We start from the raw sequence: 21,426 nt of genomic DNA on the forward strand, positions 1-21,426 counted from the left end.
TTAAGTGCTTTGGGTTCTTTCTTACATGGGGGCGGAAAAGAACACCAGTAGAAAAATTACCCTGGCAGTGGGAAAAGTGTTTATTCTCTGGGCGCGCACAGCACCATGGACAGCTGGGCAGAATGCTGGTCATAAATAAGGGTTTGGTGTTAAGTGGACTCAGGCTGGAATCTGCACCCCGACACTCTTAACTGGGGCCTTGGGTGACCCAACCGCTCTTGCCCAGCTTCTCCCCATCATAATGTGGCATGGATAACTATGCCTTCTTGGCAGGGTTGCCCTCAAGGTTAAGTGCGGTGTCCTTGGAAAACCTTCAGAAGATTTGAGATGGTTCACCGCCAGCCCTCGGGTATCTGGGGGAAAGAGTCAGGGGACTTCTCTCTTCAGTGTTATTCCTCCGCCCTCTGTTACCCCGCCCCTTCTCGTCCTCTGCTTCCTCCCAGGAGGTTTCCCAGCTCAGCTTTGCCCTAGAACTGGGATCCGCCCCGACCCCTGGAACTCTAGGAGCAGAGCCAGGGCGTCTTCTTTTCGGACCTGGAGGCCCCCAGCTGGTATCTGACCCTGTCGTGTACATTCACCAAATACTAATTCAGCACTTTTAATCCCCCAGGTGTCCCCGTGCCCTCTCCCACGCCCAGACTGCGGGGAGAGAGCCCCGAGCGTCTGAGACCCTGAGCGAAGGGTCAAAGGCAGCCAAGGTCTCCCAGGAGAACCTTCCAGGGCACTCGATCCAAAACGTGTGCCAGCTAGGGCGAAAGGACAGGGGGTGGGTGTCAAGTGGCACCCCCTGGCGGGTCCGGGGACTCCTCTCCAGGCGGCCTCTCCGGGTTGGGTCAGCCGGTGTGGGTCGTTGGGGACGGTGGGAGTGGACCTCCCGCCGCGCGCGCTGGCACCGCCCCCAGACCCCCCCCCCCCCCCCCCGCTGGAGCTCCGACCCGCGGCGACCGGGCCCGCGTCTACCCGGAAGGCCCCGCGGAGCCGGAAGGCGGGAGGGCGGGGCCTGCGCGCCGGGGCCGTCGCCGTCGCCGTCACCGCGGCCTGTGGGAGTCCCTGGGTAGCGCGCCGAGCCGGATCCCGAGCGGGCGGTGCCCCGGGCGGGGACCGGGCGGGGCCGGGCTGGGCTAGGCCGGGTCGGGCGGACGACGTGGGCCCCGTGGCCCTGCGCTCTTGCGGCGTCAGTCCCCCACAGGCGCGTAGCGACCTCAGAGGCGCGCGCGGCACGGCCGCCTTACAGCCAGGTAAAGGTGCGCCCAGGGCGGGCCGGCCCGGGGGCCACGGGGCGGAGAGGCGAGACAGGGGGCGCCTTGGGCGAGCTGTGCTCGTGTCTGGGAGTGCCTCTGGGCCCTGACCTGCGCAAGACCAACCTCACTGTGTCAGTGGACACTGTTAGCCTGTTCACTCCCCATATAAAGAAACGGAGGCACCGAGAGGCCATGTTATAAAAGTAAGCAGCACAGCTGGGACTAAAGCCCTGACAGCTTAAGCCCAGGGCCTTGGCTCCAGGTCCCGCGCCCTCTCCCGCAGGAGCTCCGAGATGCGTGGGTATGGATGAGTGTGACACAGATAGAGCGTGCACACAAGTGTGGATAGATCTGATCAAGGCAGAATGTGCACGTGGGTATGGGTGGATGTGGGTGAATGTGACATAGGCTGAGTGTGCAAGTGGGTATGGGTAGGCCTGGTTGTCAGAGCCTGTGCAAGGGTGTGAATGGGTGTGTTGTAGACGGAGTGTGCACATGGGTATGGGTCCGTGTAACATAGGCAGAATGTGTGCGTGGATATGGATAGGTGTGGTGATGTCAGTATGCATGTGGGTACGGATGGGTGTGATGTAGGCAGAGTATGCGCTGTGGGCATGGGTGATTGGAATCTCAGCCCGGAGGGTTGCAGACCAGCACACCAGGCCTTGCCCTGTGGGAAGAGGATATGGATGTTTAGAGGCGATCAGAAAAGAGTGTCAGTGGTTTAGGAAGAAAGATTAGTTTTTGTTGGCAAGAGTTAGCTTTTTAGAAAAGAAATAGAGATACTTTTGAGAGATTATAAAGTGACCAGTTTACTCACCAAGTAGGAAGATAAGGTTAGTGCTTCTGGCAAGGGCTATGAGAGGCCAATACCCTGCTGAATGTGTGTGTGGGCTACGGGGGTGTCAGTCCTTGCTCAACCTTGCACTCCTTGGACTCCACAGGAAGGCAGGTCCAATGTGGCCTGGTCTTTTGATTTTTCAAGAGAAAACAGTAATCTGGGATATATCTGAAACCTTACTTTTAGGTATTGACAAATAATTAGTTAAAATTTAAAAACTCTGTGGGCTAATCCAGTGTTTGTTGGTGACCTTTGCACTGGGGCATAGAAAGGTGGAAAGACAAAGTGTACAAGAGCCAGTGTGCAAGGGTGTGAATGGGTATGGAGTTCTGTAAATGCCTTGAGAAGTAAAATGTGCTGAAGAATGAATGAGCGAGGTCATTACTCTGACTCTTAAAAGGCTGCCCTTACTAATTTGTGTGTGTGTGTGTGTGTGTGAGTGTGTGTGTGTGTGTGTGTGTGTGTGTTGGGGATCAAACCCAGTGGCTTGCACATCTTATCTAATATTTTTTAAAGAACAGGGGATATGGAGGTTTGGGTTACCTCTGAAGCCTTCTTTTCCTTGTCTGTCACAATCTGGTGGAACTCAGAAAAAGAGACTGCTCTCCAAGGAGTGGGCTTATGTCTATCTCTTTGTTCCTTTCAGAACCCTGCTGAAATCAGCAGACCAGTCTGGGTACTTGCAAGAAGCTAGGGAGTCAGTGGGCATTTGTCTTTCCTGTGGCTGACAGATGGGCTTCCCATGACCACAGCCTATTTTAAGGACAAATCAGATTCTGAAATAGGTGTGATATGAGGGAAAGGCTCACTCCTGTGAGGTATTCCTCCTCCCTCCTCCCTCCCCTCTTTTCCTGCAATTGCAGACAAAGGCAGCATTGAGGTGTCCGAGGGAGTAGCAGGACAGGCTTCTCTCTTAATCTGGTAAGCCTGAAGCTGCCAGGAAACTGATTTTTAGTATAGGTTCAGGAGATGAGGTCACAAAACTTTCTTCCAAACAAGAGTCTGTTGATGGTCTAACTCTTGAAATTATTCTTGCAATAAATTTAAATCAGCCTTCCCTTGGATTGGGGCAGCCTCAAAGCTACTGCTGCCTGTGGTGTGAAACTACTGAAACTCAGCTGCAGTGGGGCCCCTTCCTCTACCAGCTGTCTTAACACTATGGCGCCTGCTGGCTGTCCCTTTCTGCAGAGTCCTAGGCTTGTACCTTGGTGCTGGCCTGGTGGAGGTTAGAAGTAGTATTTGCAAAATGATGTCTCATTAGCCCTGTGGGTTTTGACTTAGAGTCATTCAGAGGAGGTCTAAATTGAACCCACAATTGAGTGAGTGTAATAGGCTTGCTTCATCTGCAATTTCACTTTCTACAGTTCCAGTTGCCTGCAGTCAAATATTAAATGAAAAATTCCAGAAATAAACAATCCCATGAACTTTAAAAAGTTCATAAGTTTTTAATCATGTACCATTCTGAGTAATTTGATAAAATCTCATTCCATCTTGCCTGGGATGTAAATTCATCCCTATGTCCAGCATATCCACACTGTATAAGCTACCCACCCATTAAGCACTTAGTAGCTATTGTATCATGGAACCACAGTGCTTGTATTCAAGTAATATTTATTTTCCTTAATAATAATCCCAGAGCTCAAGAATAGTGATGCAAAGTAGGCATCAGAGCATAAAACAAAAAGGATAGATTAACTCCAGTTAGCATATAGGATAAATCAAACAGAAGTGTGGTGGAAGCCATACTTTCAGGCATCCACTGGGTGTGTTAGAATGTACCTCTCATGGATAAGGGCGAACTACTATATATATACATACTGATTTCTATATTTTTTAAACATTTTCTTATTGTATAGAAACTGTTTTGAGGGAGTAGGTCCATAATTCTGCAGAAAACCTGTATTAAGAATGGTACCCGGGCACTGGTGTGGATGGCAGCCTTGCAGACCAAGAATGGCAGGGCCCAGAGGCCTCAGGCTTTCGGGAATGGAAGTTCCCCACAGTCTTCAGGGGGCTTTCCTGAGACCTGGGCTATGCCTCCCTTTTCCCAGTATAATTGACAGATTAAAAACCTAGTTATAAACCAGAGCTAAGCTAGAAGGTGATTAGATATTTTACAGTAGGCTTTTTAGCCTTTTGAAAGGTTTTACCATAAAATTGATTTCTTTGGTTATCTTCATATGCATCTGAAGTAAAACTCATTTTGTTGAACTGCATTGCTTTTTAGGACCTTGGCCACTGGGTAAGTTAGGTTATGACCTCTGTCTCCCAATTTCTGTGAGGCTTCTGCCATGTTTAGTTCCTTCCCTGTGATAATGTGGTTTTATTGTTATGGCATTTATGTGAGGACAAGTCCTGACCACTAGAAGAGCAGGAGGAGTTCTCTTATAGGGAGCAGGAGGAGGGGACATTCATTCTGTATGGAACACAGGGGCTGGGGCAGGGCCTGGAAGCCAGGAGGACACAGAGAAGCTAGAGCCGCAACAGGCATGCATGAGTTCTCCTCTGCATCTCAGACCAAAAAGACACATCTGGGGGACAACTTGTTGGCAACTTCTGAATTCAAGGACTGAGTAACATCCTGGGTCGTGTTGTAACATCCCAGCGTCCTGTTGCCCCAAGTAAGGTCCAAAGTCCCCCTGTGCTTGTATTTAACAAGATCTTAAGTGCTCCCTGTGCACTTGTGGGAGAGTCATCACCTAAAATATATCAAAAGGAAAAAGAAGAAAATTTTCTGGTGGCTAGAGCACAACATACTTCTTGTCCCTCCAGGAAGGCAGAGAAGTTCTGAAAACCTGTCTTTGTAGTAAGATGGTAGGTCCATGGGTTCATTCCAAGGGCTGAAAATTCTCTTCCAGATTCAAGAGGACAATTTATGGGAGACTTCTGGTTCTGGATTGCCTCTGGGTCAGAAAGAGCTCACGTAGGTGACAGCTGCTGAGGCATAGACTTTGCCCCAGGATTTCTTGGTCAACTTCCTTTTAGCAACTGTTTCAGTATTTCAGCGTGAAAAGGGAAGTGTGTCAAGAAAGGAAAGTGCTGGTAGAGTCTTGGGATCAGCTGAATCTCCAGGGAGAAGCACCACCCTCTGCTGCTCTGATTTTCCTTCTGGCCCTGCCAGGAGACCTGGTGTGTGGGGCTCTTCATTCCTGCCCTTCTCTGGATTGACAGAGCCCACCCTGCCCTTGGCTGCACTCTGCCGATCATTTCTGGGCCAGCATGACAAGTTTCCAGACCCCAGAGAATTATTGTAAAGGTCCATCTGTCCTTTTTCTCACTTACATTGCAACCCCCTGGAATTATTTGATTTATTTTATTCTCTCGGTTACTTTATCGTATAGCTTCATCTTGTCCTTGTTTTTAATGTCCCATGTGGAGAACTGTAGGCTTTTGAAGACTAGCTGATTAAAGAAGCCAGTGTTGTGTATCGGTAAGACATTTGGTGCCATCACACTGAGAGCCTGCAACGTCCCATTCTCAGACTGGTTATTCTGTATCCATCTTACTTTGCCTTACAAGAGCCCAGCATGTATGTGGCTTATCTCCATCTTAAAGTGAGGTTATCCGATACTCAGCTGCAGGTCACACAGCAGGCAAATGCCAGTGTGGTCCCAGAGTCCTGTCCTTTCCCCTTCTCTGGCTTGGCGCTCACTCAGAGGCCCTGTCACATAAAGAGAACATGAGGCTGGGACTTTCTGGTCTCTGCCAGGCTTTGTGTGTTGAGGATTGCCTGAGCCAACTGAAAGGCCGCTGATGCAAGAGAGGTCAGACGTGCCTCCCTTGTGATAAACTGGTGGACCATGTGGCTGGGGTGGCTCCTTAATCCCTCATAAATCAGAAGTTAATCAGAGGGCAAAGAAGACCTTTCATCTCCTCTTCTGCTTCTGTTTGCTTATTAACTAACTGCTGCCCTGCTTCTCTGTGACAAAGTCCTTTTCACGTGATGGGATTCAGTCTGTTGCACACACAAAAAACCTACATTTTCTCTCAGAGAATGGGGAGATTTCTTTAAGAATTTTGGAAGAGTAACATTTGGGTGGAAATAGTCTTATACCCATTGAAACTCTCCCTTTGATTCCCCTGCAGAGTCTCCCAGGATGCCCATCGTAGTGTCGGACATCATGAAGCTGCTGTGCTCCGTCTCCCAGGAAAGCAAGATGAAGGCAGCTGTCAAGCACTCTGGGAGGGGTGCCCTGGTCACAGGGGCTGTGGCCTTCGTTGGTGGTTTGATGGGTGGCCCACCAGGACTAGCTGTTGGTAAGTGTAGGTTCTGGCAGGTACAGCCAGACTCATGTCATGAGTCTTTGGAACCACAGCGGGGGGAATGAACCTCTTAAAAGTGACACCAATGGCCTGTACAAGGAGTTCATGGAGTTAAGGTTGTCTGTGAAATGACCTTCATGTATCTGATTTGTCTTGTTAGAAACAGAAGCTTGTGTGTGGATTTCTCAGGAATGCAGGTATTCTCGGCAGTGGCTTCTGTGTCCTTAAGACCTGGAGGAACCATGGCCCCAGTGCCGTCTGCTGACCCCAGGAATGTATCCTAGTCCAAAGATATCAGGGTGCCTGGGTCCCTTGGATGTCCCTTCCCCACATCATCATCATCATCATCATGTCACTTCAGAAGGGGTCCAGGGAGGTAGCTGGGATTTGCTGAGTACCTACTATGAACGGAAGCTGTATGGCCATCTTTCAAGTGCCAATTTGTTCAAGAGACCTTCACCCTTCTGAAAGCAAAAAGTTCATGGAGCAAAAGCCAGAGAGCAATTGAAGCAAACTGCTTCAATTTGGGAACCAGTTTCTAGCAATGAATGAAAGTTTGGCAAATCTTCCCATTGTTCTTTGGAAACAAGATAAAGTTAGTTCTTTTGGATTAAGGGAATGTATTAGTTAGCTTTTCATTGCCATGACCAAAACACCTGGCAAGAACAACTTAGAGAAGGAAAAATTTATTTTGGCTCATAGTTTCAAAGGTTCAGTTCATGGTGGATGGACTCCGTTGCTGTGGGCCCTAGGTGAGGCAGAACATCATGGCTGAAGGGAAAGGTGGAGAAATGCTGTTCCACTCATAGCAGCCAAGCAACTGGAGGTGGGGGGAGGTCTGGTGGGGGTAGCACAGGGAATATGCACCCTTCCAAGGCATATCCCCAGGCACTCCCTCCTCCAGTCATGTCCCACCTGCCTACAATTACCTCCCAATAGTCCATTTAAACTAGGAATGACCGATTAAGTTACAGTTCTCATAATCTAATCCTTTCACCTTTTAATATTCCTACATTATATATGCAGGAGCTTTTGGAGGATACCTCATATCCAAATCATAACTGGACAAGAAGAATTCCTGTGTTCCAGGCCACGGAAGTTCTATCTGGCTCAGGGTTGTGGCCCAAACCATAGGCTAGGAGGGAGGCAGAGAGCTGGCCACCATCCAGATGAATTGAGAAGAGCCAGATAAGGCCTCCCTCAAGGTGGCCTCTAATGGACCCTGAAGCATAGTTTCAATGGTGTTCTCATGACAGCTTGGCACCTGCTGGATTGGGCTTCAGGAGATATTTATGGAAAGACTGCTCGGTGCTGGGCAGCCTTACTGGGGAGTCAGGGGCCTCAGAGAGTTCACAGCCCAGTGGAAATCCTTGTACAGGATTGCAGTCTTCTAGTGCATGTAGGCCGGAGAGAGGCCACTTTTATGCTGAGGTTGGCTTCTGTTTCCCAGCTCACTGCAAGGCTTCCTGTCCTCTTTTTTTCCTTCGGTAGTAGGATGGACCTTCAAGGACATTTCATTAAGCTATGGCCACACTGGGGAGAAAAATAAGCATGTGGGTGGCCCTAGACCTTCCCAGTATATATTACACTTTCAGCTCTGTGAATTTGCAAGTCCTGACTTCAGCTCTTGCTGTCCAGGAAGAAAACCAAGGGAAGAGACAAGGCCACTTCCTTCTTCCTCAGTGATATTCTAAATCTTTGTCCCTACCCCCATCTAAGTGCTCAAGGCAGGACTGACTGAGATAATTTTATCATATAGCTGTGCCCCGTTGCCATTTTGGGAACACATATTTTATTCAGATTGAGTAAAAGCTGGTAGAGAACAGGATGTCTGTATAGAGAACCCCAGGGATTCACTACTTCCAGTCCCTGGTCAGGGGTGGAAGCATCATTTTACCCAGAAAACAAAGGAATTTTTTCTTCTCCAAAGAGCTAGTAATTTGCTGGTCGATATTCCTGGCGACTTTTTGCATTAAGTGCTGCTGTAAATCAAATATTGATGTTCTCATAAAGGTTTAGTGCAGATGAGTGCAACTCTTGTCGGCTCTAAGCATTTCACTGGTGTCATGGGGAAAAGTTCAGTAAAACTTGTAAATTAGCTGGTTCTCCCCTCTCCAGGATGTTCCTTTTTTTTTTTTTTTTTTTTTTTGAAGCAGAAGTGAACCTGACCAGGGCCAGTATTCAGCTTCCAGAATATGAGGCTGGCTCTAGTCCCCATATAAGAGGAGGCATCAGCTCCAGGTACCTCCCTGCTTGGCTTCAGGAAACACCGGTTTTACTACCTGTCTTCTCAACCCAGCCTGGGAACAGGTTGTCTCTGGCCCAGGTTTTTAAAAATTTTTTATTTTTTGGGTTTTTATCCCCGAACATTTCATTTTGGAATGATATTAGAGTTACAGAGAAGTTGCAAGGGTTATGCAGAGAATTCCCATACATTCTTCACCCTGTTTCTGTTTCCCCAGTGTTAACATGTGTGATGATACATTTTGTCAAAACTATGGAAACCACACTGATCCATTATTGTTAACTGTCCTCAAAATTTGATTTATATTTCTTATAGTAATGGCTTTGTTTTGCTCTAGGAACCAGTCTAGGATGCCACGTTGCATTTAGTGGCCCTGTTTTCCTTGGTCTCTTCTGTTCTGTGACAATTTCTTACTTTCCTTGTTTTTCATGACCTTGTTTGTTTTGAAGGATATCAAGCAGGTATTTAGGTTTGTTAGTTTAGGTTCCTCTGATGTATTTTTTATGAAGACTGGAGTTATGGGTCTTTGGAAAGAATAACTCAGAGGTGAAGTTTCCTTTTCTTTTTTTTTTTTTAATATTTATTTTTTAGTTCTCGGCAGACACAACATCTTTGTATGTGGTGCTGAGGATCGAACCCGGGCAGCATGCAAGCCAGGCGAGTGCGCTACCGCTTGAGCCACATCCCCAGCCCAAGTTTCCTTCTCTTGCATCACTTCAGGGAGTACATGACATCTCTGGTGATGTTGACCTTGATTATTTGGTTAAGGTCACATATGCTGGGGTTTTCCACTGTAAAATTTCTGTTTTTCTTTCTCTATTCTTCAGGAGTGAGTCACTAAGTCCAGCCAGGCTGCATCTTTAAATATCTGATTGCTGATATTTAAAAATAGTGAGATGTTTTAAAGGCATAAATCTGGTATTCCACATGACAGAAGTTGGCTGGCATAGGGTAGCAGCTGTTCCTTGAGACAGGGACCCAGCTCCCAGGTCACCACAGGCCCACTCTGCCCATTTCACTCCTTTTGATCACCTACCTGACCCTTGAAGGTACTTGAGTTTGAAGCTTCTGATATAGGGCACCTTTCCTCACCCTGCACCCTCCTTTACATGGCCTATGGAACTTTCCATTATCCAAGGCCATCAAATCCCAAAATAGCATGCCTTAAATTTGAGAATAAATTTCCATTTAAGAATAATATTTAGGGCTGGGATCGTGGCTCAGTGGTAGAGTGCTTGCCTAGCATGCATGAGGCACTGGGTTCGATCCTCAGCACCACATAAATGTAAAATAAAGATATTGTGTCCACCTAAAAAAAACTAAGAAATAAATATTTTTTTAAAAAAGAATAATATTTGGGCTGGGGATGTGGCTCAGTGTTGTAAAGTGCTTGCCTAGCATGCTCAAGGCCCCGAGTTTGATCCTCAGCACCACAAAGCAGCAATAACAACAACAACAACGATGAGAATAGTGTTCCTGCCCTTGTTTGGTAGAAGAAAGAGAAATAGTAAACTAAATTCAATTTGTTATTTGTCATTTTATAACTTGTAGGTGTGGTATAAAAAACCTTGCTTTAAGATAAGAGAAACTGTCTGTCCCCAGGTTCCTTTAGCCACCTAAGTTCTCTGGAAATTTCCTGAGTTCAAGGGCAGGAAGTGTAACAGCCACCTACTGAAGGAAACTTGGCCTCTCCACGGAGATGGTTTTACTCTAAAAATGCATTCACTCTTCAGCCATCTCCTTTGTGATGGGGGAGAAGTGTTTATGGAAGCATGGTAGAGGGGTGCTTCTTCAGCTCATGAGGAAGCTTTTAGTTAGCACAGTTCTGGGAGAAATGGTTATGCTTCATTCTATATCTGAGTGTGGCGCTTAGGAAAGGGCATGTTTGTGTGTCAATTATCTGGGCAAAATGGACCAAAGATCACATAAACCTCTGCCCTCCCCACTGCCTGGTAGAGCTGGCGTGAAGCCCTGCTCGTTCTGACCACTCAGGAATGCGCCACCCATCATCACCATAGACATGCTCTCAGCAAGGACCTAAGGCCATCGTTGATGAATAGGGCCCAACTAATGGAACCCTTCCTTGTTTTCTAGGGGGGGCCGTAGGAGGTCTATTAGGTGCCTGGATGACGAGTGGACAGCTTAAGCCAGTTCCACAGATCTTAATGGAGCTGCCTCCCGCTGAGCAGCAGAAGCTCTTTAATGAAGTCACTGCCATCATCAGACACTTGGATTGGACAGACGCTGTGCAGCTGACTACTCTGGTTATGGGCAGTGAGGCCCTGAAGCATCAGTTAATGGCAATGCTGGTGAACTATATCACTAAGGAACTGCAGGCTGAAATTCAGTACGGTGACTAGGCTGATCCTCTGAGAAGTGGGGGTTTCGCTTCAATAATTCTTTGATTTTCCAAGGGTAACGGGGAGTTAGGGGGAAGCCCCAGTGAATCCCCTTGAGAAATCTGCACATCGTCAGTGAATTACCTTACACTGGAGTAGAAGGTCCTGCTGCATGGCTACCACTGTACTGGACATGGCCAGCAGTTATTTATGAAGAAGTCGTGTTTCTTGCTCGCTTGTGTGGGCTGAGGTACACTGGCAGCACTTCTTGACTGTGAAACTGGAGAGAGCAAAGGCTGAATGTTGCAGGCCTTGGCTTTTATGAGTCTGGAAGAAGGTTATCGTGTTCAGCTGATTTGCTAAGTGTACTTCCTTCTCCTCATCTTGTGAAGATGGCTTCTCTTCCAGACACCTGTTGCAGGACTGGACCCCCCAGGATCCAGGATCTCACTCAGAACCAGTCTATGCCACAGTCATGAGTGTGCCCCTCTCCGCCCAGTGATTTCTCAGTGCCCTCACGGAGAGTGGTTAGCCTGTTGAGTGAAGCTGCAAATACCAAGCAGGCTGGGCCCATCTCCCACTAGCTGCCCACCTTGTTCTCCTCTTCCTAGGACCTTGTTTCCCCACATGAAAACTCATGGTAATTCTTGAGTTAGACATTTTAAATGAAATATTTTCAGTACAAAGTATTGCTCTTACATAGGGGAATCCTAACCCATCTGTAAGAAAAGTTCCCAACCTAAAGATCCCCCAATATCACATTTACTTTGCCTTCTGGAATTCTTGACAAATTACAATAAATTTTTTTTTCTGAAAAGTCATTTTCCTTTGTATTTTGATGCTTTATAGCATCACTAGCATTTCAAAGGTTACACATGGAACAGAAGTGAAGGTTTCAGATTTGCAGCTTTGAGGAATGAAAGAAAGCTCCCCCAGTTTCGATGCCTGAGGCAGGCCTTCCCAGGCCAGCTTTGGCCCAGCATGTGCTGCCAGTGCACATGCACCATCCCCAGCCTCCTCTGGCAACTCCAGAATGTGCCTCTGTGCCCAGGCCATGGGGTAGGGCAGGGATGGCATTAGGGCTCTCTCCATGCGCTGCAGCACAAGCTCTCTGGGATGCAGAGAAAGGCACTTCTGCTGAGGGCAAGCTTAGAGGAGAGTTTGGTGTCCCAGCACCTTCGTGTGTATAAAGAAAACTTCAGGGTGAATGATAACCCAGGGTGATTAAGGAAGGATGGAGCCTTTATCTCAGAGAAATTGCTCTTCAGCTGGCCCAGCACAAACCAAGCGTCCAGGCACAGGCCATACTCCTGGAGCTAATGAAGTCACTTTGATCCTTTGTATCCGGCTTGAGTGGAGTTGATAAGGGAACAAGACAGGAGTTAGTTTTTTGCCTGTAAAAACTCAGTGTGGCCCTTCTTGTTGACCTAACCATTTCTCTTCTCCTGACAAATAAGTCCCTCATATGGTCCCTTGGACTAAAAATATAAAACAGGGAATCCTCAACCCCTCATTTATTTTTGTAGCTTCAGAGGGCTCTAAAGTTGCCCTCTTTTTGGTGTAAAGGTATAAACATTGATTTACAGATATAAGAGAATGAAACCAGAATAAAGATTTTTTTTGGTCCATTGTTTCAGAGTTCAAGTTTGCTTTTCCCATTTTAAACAATATGCCAGATTCTGCAATTGCTTGTCCCTGGTCCTCCTGGAAAAATCAGGACTGTAATAGACTTTCCTTTGTTGGGTGATTGGGCCCTGCCAATTTATACTCCTGTATGGGGTCCCACTCTGTGCCAGGCCCAGGGCACACAGGTGGTCCCAGCTCAGATGCCCAAGGTCCACTGGAGCTCCTCCCCTCACCTGCCTGCCTCTGTCCCTGGGTCAAAAACCAGGGAGGTGATGGTCCCAGCTTCTGACCAGGTCGGGTCTGATGGAGCAGGACCTGATGATGAAGACATCCTTGACTAGCCAGTCCTGCTGTGACTGTGGTTTTGGGGTCCAGGAGGACATTCAAACCTCAAGTTCTCTATCTCCCAGGAGCTGAAAGCATTTTCCTAGATTTCCGCAGGGATTTCTTCTCGTCAGGCTCTCAGCTCCTGTAATTTGAGTATTTATATTTCTGTTATCTTCTTTGTAAAAATTTGCTTTAACATAGGTGATTGCTTGCTACAAAACTTAACAGGTACCAGAGAGTACAAAGGTGTCCCTCCCCGTGACTCCAGAGGCAGCCATGGTGAGCAGTTAGTGTTAGGGTGCAAGTGTTGATTTGTGGCCCTTGTCCCGTCCCCAGGGGGAGCCACTGTTCCCCATTGCTTGTGCATTCCTCTAACTCTGCTCTTAAAAAGACTTTGGAAGCAGTATATTTCCTTTTATTTGTCAATATGTATTGCTGAAGACAGAAAAATCCAGAAAAGTATAATGAAATAAAAACAACTACAAGTTCTAACACCCAAAAACCTATTAACAAATTTGTTTTATTTCCTGCAAACCTCTTAAAGCTATGTTTGTATATTTCTAACATATTTGCACTTGCACTATATATACTTCTTCAAACACTTCATCAGTTAACTTTAATTAATTTATCTTTTGCTTTTGTAGTGCTGGGGATCAAACTCAAGGCCTTGAGCATGCTTAGCAGATGCTCTACCACTGAGCTACACACCCAGCCCTATCAATTAACTTTAAGAATATTTTTGATGTAATTTCAAATTCCTTATAAATATTTATTTTTTATTTGTGGTACTGGAAATTGATCCCAGAGCCTTGTACATGCTAGCCAAGCATTCTACTACTGAGTTACACCCTCAGCCCTATTTTTATTTTTTATTTGGAGACAGTTCTCACTATGTTGTCCAAGCTGGCCTCAAATTTGTGATCTTTCTGCCTCAATCTCCCAAGTAGCCTGGATTATAAGTGAGCACCAGTGCACCAGGCTCTTTGTAGGACTTTATAATGGCTGTATAGTACTCCACTGTACTAAACAATTTCCCTGGTAGTGTTTTCTTTATGCAGATTTTTACTATTATATTGCTTCAGTGAACATATTTGGATTACTGATCTCTTTATATTTGGGTTTTGATAATCTTTGGATTATGACAGAAAGACTCAAAGTGACATTTCTGAGTTATAAAGTATGTAATAGATGTAAAGATGGTTGTTATATTCAGTCAAAATTCTTTCAAAAAGCGTAATTAATATATTTATCCAATGATGTTTGGGATATGCACATTTCATTGAATCCTCATCGAGAAATCTAATGGTAGTGCCTTAAGCCTTTGTTAATTTGAAGGGTAACTGCTGATGGCTTGGTTTGATTCATTTTTCTTTTAATGCAAGTGGGGCCAATTGATTTGGCTGCTATTCTCCTGTTACCTGTGATAGATGGCTGGGGGTGACCCCCTGCCAGGCTGCCAAGAGCCCCCAGTGACCCTGTGGCTGAGATATAGCTGAGGGTGAGAGAGAGTCCTTGCAGGGCCGCAGCTGACCCCACTTGTGGCTGCATCACCCAGGTAGGGGCCTCTGGCTGCCGGCAGGAGAAGGAGGCCACCGAGGCCAAAGGTGTGGAGACCCAGTGCTTATAACAAGAAACCATCTGCGCAAGGCTGGTTATTAACCTGCATTGGATATTGACATGACAGCACTGAGCGAGATTTTTTTCACAGGCAGATGGTGTATTTTTAGCTAGAATTAACTTTTTTATATTTCTGTGTTTTGAGCTGTCTGGCTTGAAATAAGCATGGCTGGGGGTATTGCAGTGAGGGAGGCTGGGGAGGAGAGGCCCCAGCTTGGAAAGCAGCAGTCCTGCCCATTAGTTATTGAGAGGTGCCATCTAGTGGGAAAGCCAGGCATGTCCTGCTCCTTTCCCTGCTGCAGGGGGCCCACAGTGCCTGCTCCTGGTCAAGGGCCCCCGCCAGGCCCCAGGGTGCAGCTCGAGAAGGGTGCTGCTTGGGGAGTTCCCTACGGGGAGGGGCTGAGGTCTTCCTGAGCAGAACATCAGCCCTGTCTCCTGCAACATTTTTTTTCACATAAAACAGAATGTCTCTCAATCCTGAACAATCAACATATGGCAATTAAGAAATGCCAGGATCCATCTAAACCACGCAGGGAAAGGGACTGTCTGATGTGTTTTCAGTTTGCTGGGAGGAGATAAATGGCTTTGTTAGTTGGAAGAGCCCTCTTGGACCATTATGATAATGGCAGATCAGGAAGCTGAACTTGGGCCTGGCCAGCTGAATCCCAGCCTTGGGGTCAGCCATGAAAACCCTTGAATCCTGGCAGATGGAGGGAATCAAAACCATCGATGTGGTTGCTATTTATCTTATTTTTCTGCTTTTTGCTCATCCTTATTAGCAATTAAATAAATGTGAGTATAATATCTAGGCATTATCTGTATCCCAATTAATTAGTAAAAATAAATACAAATGATCCAACCCAGATTTGGCAGAGCTGTGTGGAAACCATGCATATGTACAGTACACACAGGTGGCGATGCATGGTGATAGTCACTTGAGAGAGTGATTTGAAGAAAAAGTCACAGGAAGCATAAAAATTGCATATACCTTCTAGCTAACCAATTTCACTTCAGGGAAAATATTCAAATATTCAATAAAACAATTCAAATGGAAAAAAGTATGCATAGCACTGCTATTTATAATAGCAGGAAAAAGGGAAATAATTCCAACGTTGAAAAACAGGGAAATAGTTAAAACTATTTATGTATGTAATATAATACGGTATTAATAGCTAATTTTAAAAAATAATAAATGGGGATGGGTATATGAAATTCAGTGGAATTTCCCATCTACATTATATACCTTATGTAAAATCTATACTTGTGTGCTTGGAGGGAATAAAAAAGAAAAAGAGGAATTGAAAATGGTTCTGGGGTTCCTTGTGGGCTTTCCATCTGATGTATGACTTAGAGGGTACAGAATGGGTAGGCATGAGTTTCAAGGTATGGGCATTTGTGCCTGAGGGGGTTCTAGTGTTTAAAATGATCTGATCTATGTGTCTCTGTACCAAACAAGAACCAGTCAAATCTGTGAAGAGCCCGTCATGGGTCCCCAGCTCCCTGGGGCTGCCTCCTGGGAATTGTTCAAGGCCATCTTGACTTGAGGCAGCGTCCTCACAAGCCCACTGTGGACATCACCTTCCCCTGAGGTGTGGTCCATACAATGTCAAGTTCCAAAGCACAGCCTCACGCTATTTGCCCCATGAGAGTCTTATCTGATGTGCTTGTGCACGTTGACCAAGGCAGGAGGGCAGCCAGACTGAGAACTGTTTGGATATAGGGTCTTCTCTGTGTCAGCACTGTCCAGGAGAAACGTAAAACGAGTGAAAAACGTGAACCATATATATAATTTAAAAATTTCTAGTAACCACACGTTTTTAAAGAATAGATTAAATTCATAATATACTTTATTTAACCCACTCTACCAATATACTGTCATTTCCACATGTAATCAATATAAAAGATAATTAAGATACTGTATTTTCAATTTTTTTCCCCTACTAAGTCTTCAAAATGCTGTACATTTTACACATAACAACACATCTCAAGTCTGACTAGCTATGTGTCAGGTTACATATGGCCAGTGGTTACCGTATTGTTATCTATATGATACATAATAGAAATATAAAAATAAGAATGTTCTCATCCTTTTGTACTGGTGTTACATGATATAAACATGCTCTGAAAGTTCAGGATGTCTTTTGTCTCTATTTTATTCTGAAGTTCAGCATCTGGGCTTCTTTGAAGTCGCTGTTAGAGATTGGGAGCAGATGAGGATGTGCTGTGGACTCTTTTCATTCATATGTAGAAGTCCTTGTCCCCAATGTGATGATATTTGGAGATGGGGCCTCACCCTCTCCCCATCAGTGAAGCAGGAAGGGAGCCCTCACGCATAACCCAGCCTCCTAAACTGAGAAATTAATTTCTGTCGTGTAAGTCACTTAGTGTGTGGCATTTTATTATGACAGCCTGAGCTGACAAGACAGGTTGAAAAGTAGGAGAGTTGAGTGTTTACTGGTGGCTTCCCTGTTCCACGTCCTCTGGCCAGATTAAAGGAAGGAGACATTTTCCTCCTGCTTTGAGATGTCAGGTAAACCTGGCACGTGGGAACCTGAACATCCCCAGGGAGTGGGTTGCTGGCTGCAGTCACTGAGAACCAGCCTTATCCTTCTGCCCCAGCTACAGATAGCCCTGCCATACAGGCTTTGGAGCACAACAGCCCCATCTCTGCCATCTGCCCATCTATACCTGCCCAGCTGGACATGGCTACAGAAAAACACCTGGTCAATCATCTGAGGATGAACCACGTTGGGTTCATCCTCACCAAGATCAGAAGCGACTGCTGTGTTGTTGGCAATTACCCAGATTTTTCCCAGGAAATTTCCTTTCCCCTGACCTCTTTTCTCCTCAGACTCCTAGACTTTCCTCCTGTGTCCTTTCCCTCTGGTGATAATCCTGCTTCCTCTTTCACCAAGAACATGGAAGTAATCAGAAGAGAATGCCCACTGCTTAATCTGTACCCATATGACATCCGCCTTTCCTCCTGGTACTATAATCTGACCTTATTTTTTATTAACGTTGTCCCTGCCACTGGGCACAGGATCCCATTCCCTGGCCCACCTGAGGACACTTTTCTTGCTATTCCCCTTTTCCTCCTTTGTCACCATTTCCTCCTCTCTACATTTCTATCCCATCAGCGTGCGCTTTAGTTCTCCCATATTTAAAAAAACAAACAAAAAAAAATTTCAACAAGGATATTAGGACAGTTCGGTGGAGAAATGATAGTCTTTTCAACAAATAGTGCTGGGACAACTGTCTAACTACCTGCAAAAACAATGAAGTTAGACCCCTTGACCTATATAAAAAGTAAGTCAAAATAGATCATAGACCTAAATGAAAGAACTAAAACTGTAACTCGTAGATGAGAATATAGGAATAATGCTTTATGACCGTGGAAGATGAGGAACACAAAAACACAAGTGACAAAAGAAAAAAATAGGTAAATGGAACTTCACTGAATTTATAACTTTTGTGCCTCAATACTATCAATAACATTAAAAGGCTGGAAAGGAAGGAAATAGTTACAAGTCCTGTATCGGATAGAAGACTAGTATCTAGAATATTTAAAGAACTCCCACAACAATAATAAAAGACAACTTAAAACCAGGCAATAAGCACATGAAAAGCTCAAGACTATCAGTCATCAAAACCACATTAAAATACACTTATTTCCTACTAGGATGGACCAAATAAAGGTAATAGTAACTGTTAGTGTGTTTGGGAAGAAACTGGAATCTTCCTACTTTTTTGGTATGAATGTAAAGGGGTATGGCTGCTTTGGAAAACAGTTTGACCACTCCTCAAAATGTTAAACACGGAGTTACTGTGTGATTTACCAATTCCACACCTTGGTAAGTACCCAAGAGAATTGAAAGTATACAGCCACACAAAAACTTGCACACAAATGTTCTTTAGCACCATTATTCACACTAGTCCATGAGTGTAAAACCTAAATGTCCATCAACTGATGAACAGAGATGTAATGTGGTCTATACCATACAATGAAATATTATTCAATCCTAAGAGGGAACTAAGTACTCATGCATGCTACTACATGGACGAACCTTGAAAATATTATAGTAAGTGAAAGAAACTACTATGTGTTGTATACTTCCATTGAAATGAAATATGAAGACAAATCTATAGAGACAGAAAGTAGATCAGTGGTTGCCAGGGGCTGGGCTGAGGGAGGTGACTGCTCAGAGTTGTGGAGTTTCAGTTTGTAGTGATAAAAATGTACTTTCTCTCTCTCTCTCTCTCTCTCTCTCTCTCTCTCTCTTTTCTGAAAATGTTCTCAATTAGATAGTGGTGAAGGTTGCAGTCTTGTGACTATAATAAAAACCTCTGAATTGGATGTTTTAAAGTAGGGGTGGATTTTATGGGAAGGAAATCATATCTCAGTAAGTCCATTTAAACAACAAACGCTTGCCTGGGCCCTACTTTCCCCTTCATCCATTTTTCTCCTTCCCTTTGTGATGGAATGCCTCAGGGGACAGTGTAATGGGCTCACTCTCCCCAGTCTGCCTCCTCCTGTCCTCTCAGTCCTTTCTGGCAGGCATCTGCTTCTACCTTCGACCACCCCAAGGTCACCACTGACCTCCACGTTACTAAAACCTGGGATTTGGTTCCCGTACCTCATTTTACTGAGCCTTTGGTTGCATTTGGCACAAGTGACTGCTTCCTCCTCACTGGTCCTCTGTAGCCTCGTGCTCTCCAGGTCGCCCTCCTTCCCTTCTGCTTCTTCCACCTCCTCTCTCTGACCCGTGAATGCTGGAGTGCTCTAGGCTCCTTTCCTGGACCCTGCCTCCCCTCTGTCTCTGCCCACTCCTGGGGCTGTCATCCAGCGCCTGGCTTGCTTACTCATCAGTCACTCCCCAAAGTACTTGTCAGCCCAGACGTTTCTCCAGCCCACTCAATCTCTCTGTGTCTGATAGGCACCTCTAGCTTGATATTAAAAAAAAACAAATTCCTGACACCCATCTCCCCTCCTCTGCAAACCCACCGAAGCAGAAACAGCAGCAGCAGGAGTGATAGGGGCAGAAATAGCTTCTCTATCTCAGAAACCAGGAACTTTGTGTTTCCAGTTGCTGTGACTTCTCTTTCCCCTATATTCCATATCTGATCTACTAGAAATTCTGCTGCCTCTACCTTCAGAGATGTCCATAACTGAATCTCCTCCCAAAACCTCTGGTGGTCCAGGTCTCTGTCCTCTCTCAGCTCCTCAGAGGTCTCCCAGTTGCCCTCAACTCTTCAAAACCAGTGATCCTGCTCCAAGGTGAGTCAGACCACACCACCCCTCTGCTGAAAACCTTCCTTTGTCTCCTCTTTCCAAGGAAAAGCCAAAGTCCTTACAGGGCTTCCGGGGCCCTATGACATCTCCCTTCACCTGCACCTCCTGACTGACGTCACCTGTGCCATGTTCTCCTCACTCCCTGCTGCAGGCACACAGGCTCCTCCCTGCTCCCAGCCATGCCAGAACATTCCCAGCCATGCCAGAACATTCCCACCCCACAGCATTTGCACTTGTTGCTTCCTCTGCCTTGGATGCTCTTTCCCCAAATATCTGCTTAGCTCTCTGCCTCTTTTCTTTCATGCCCTGACTCAATTCATCTTTGCAGTGACATCTTGCGCAGCCACTCTCTGAAATTAGAGCCACTCAGCCCTCACTGTCTCCCTCGCCTGCTTTGTTATTTATCCACAGCACTTATCACCTGTGATATACTCCATTATATCCTTTGTTCCCAAATGAGAAAATCTATATTAAGGCAAAGAGGGTTTAGATAGTCTGTTTGGAAAGACAAATGAAAAAGCACACCAACAGAGCTGAACTAATAATACGGGGAAGACCTGAATATTTCCAAATAGCATAGTCCCTCTTTGTTGATACTCTTCCTAGTGCTGGAAAAGATGTCAGAGATAGGAGAGAGTATAATGGGTGAAGGAAAGCCTTCCTTACCCTCTTCAAATATTCCCTGGAATGAACTGACAATAGATTAAGAGGAGAAAAAGTTACACAAATTTATTTGATGTGCACAGGGGACAATCACAGGAATGTGACTTCCCAGTAGCTCAGTGTAGACCAAGTTTTCATACACCCTTCTTCACAGGGGAGAGAAAAATGACAATTTTGATGGGTAGCAAATGATTTTAGGTGAATGAATGGGCCTGATGCTCAGATAATAGTGGAAAATTCTCCTTGGGAATGGGCCTAGGAGCTGGATAAAAGCTTATGACAAAATCTGTCCAGTAGTGGTGACATTCTTTAATCTTCCTTCCTGCAGATATGAGTTTAGTTAATGAAAATTCAGGGAAGGGACCAAAGTCTTTAGACCAATAAGGAAATATCAAAGTAAACTCTCATCCGGCACCTGGGACTTGAGTTTTAAAATAACCAGCATACCAGGGTGCCACATTTGGGCACTCTACGGATCCTTCAGCAACATATTTTTATCCACACTCTATGGGTTACTTCAGCAACATATTTTTAAATTATATTGATTATCCATTTCTGTACACTAGAGTGAGCTTCAGGAGGAGAAAGATTTTTCTATCTGTTGTGTTCACAGCTATATCCCCAGTGCTTGAAGGTATTCAATAAACACTCGTTAAATGAATAAATAAAAGATTAAAAAGCTGGCAGGCAGTTTTCTTCCCTTTCATTGTGTCATCAATGCTGACCCATGCATCCCACGGACATGCTGACAGCCTCTTTGGAAACAGGCCTGACCCCAGCTGGATCTCAGTCTCAGACACCCACTCTGCCCAAGTACCCGAGAAATAGCTGCATCCTGATGAACCCAACAGGCCACCCACCTCCATCGCAGGACAGTGTCTCAGACCCGAATTCCAAATGTCCCACCAGTGTAAAGGACTGATAATACCAAGGCTTGGTAAGCCACGGCACTCTCAGGCACTGCTGGTGGGAGC

The 21,426-nt window shown here is 45.7% G+C and overlaps 1 protein-coding gene across 5 annotated transcripts; it reads left to right on the forward strand.

Moving 5' to 3' along the window:
• The first annotated feature begins 482 nt into the window (after positions 1-482).
• C15H19orf12 (chromosome 15 C19orf12 homolog) lies at positions 483-11,734 on the forward strand. 5 transcript variants are annotated; one of them, XM_026391258.2, is made up of 3 exons: positions 483-551; positions 6,169-6,339; positions 10,685-11,734. In XM_026391258.2, exons 2-3 carry the CDS (start codon positions 6,180-6,182, stop codon positions 10,948-10,950), a joined length of 426 nt encoding a protein of 141 aa, XP_026247043.1. In that variant the 5' UTR covers positions 483-551; positions 6,169-6,179; the 3' UTR covers positions 10,951-11,734. The 5 variants fall into 5 exon arrangements, with proteins under 5 accessions (XP_026247043.1, XP_077649079.1, XP_026247041.1 ...); XM_077792953.1 differs by lacking the exon at positions 483-551 and adding an exon at positions 1,002-1,244; XM_026391256.2 differs by lacking the exon at positions 483-551 and adding an exon at positions 1,003-1,444.
• Positions 11,735-21,426: the final 9,692 nt, after the last annotated feature.

The sequence above is a fragment of the Urocitellus parryii genome, chromosome 15 (genome assembly GCF_045843805.1).
Source record: "Urocitellus parryii isolate mUroPar1 chromosome 15, mUroPar1.hap1, whole genome shotgun sequence".
Lineage (NCBI taxonomy): Eukaryota > Metazoa > Chordata > Mammalia > Rodentia > Sciuridae > Urocitellus > Urocitellus parryii.

Excerpts from the sequence above, each read along its gene's own strand:
- C15H19orf12 (XM_026391258.2), top strand. The coding sequence starts at position 6,180 with ATGCCCATCGTAGTGTCGGACATCATGAAGCTGCTGTGCTCCGTCTCC. Across the intron at positions 6,340-10,684 it reads CCCACCAGGACTAGCTGTTG|GGGGGGCCGTAGGAGGTCTA; the intron begins GTAAGTGTAGGT and ends CTTGTTTTCTAG.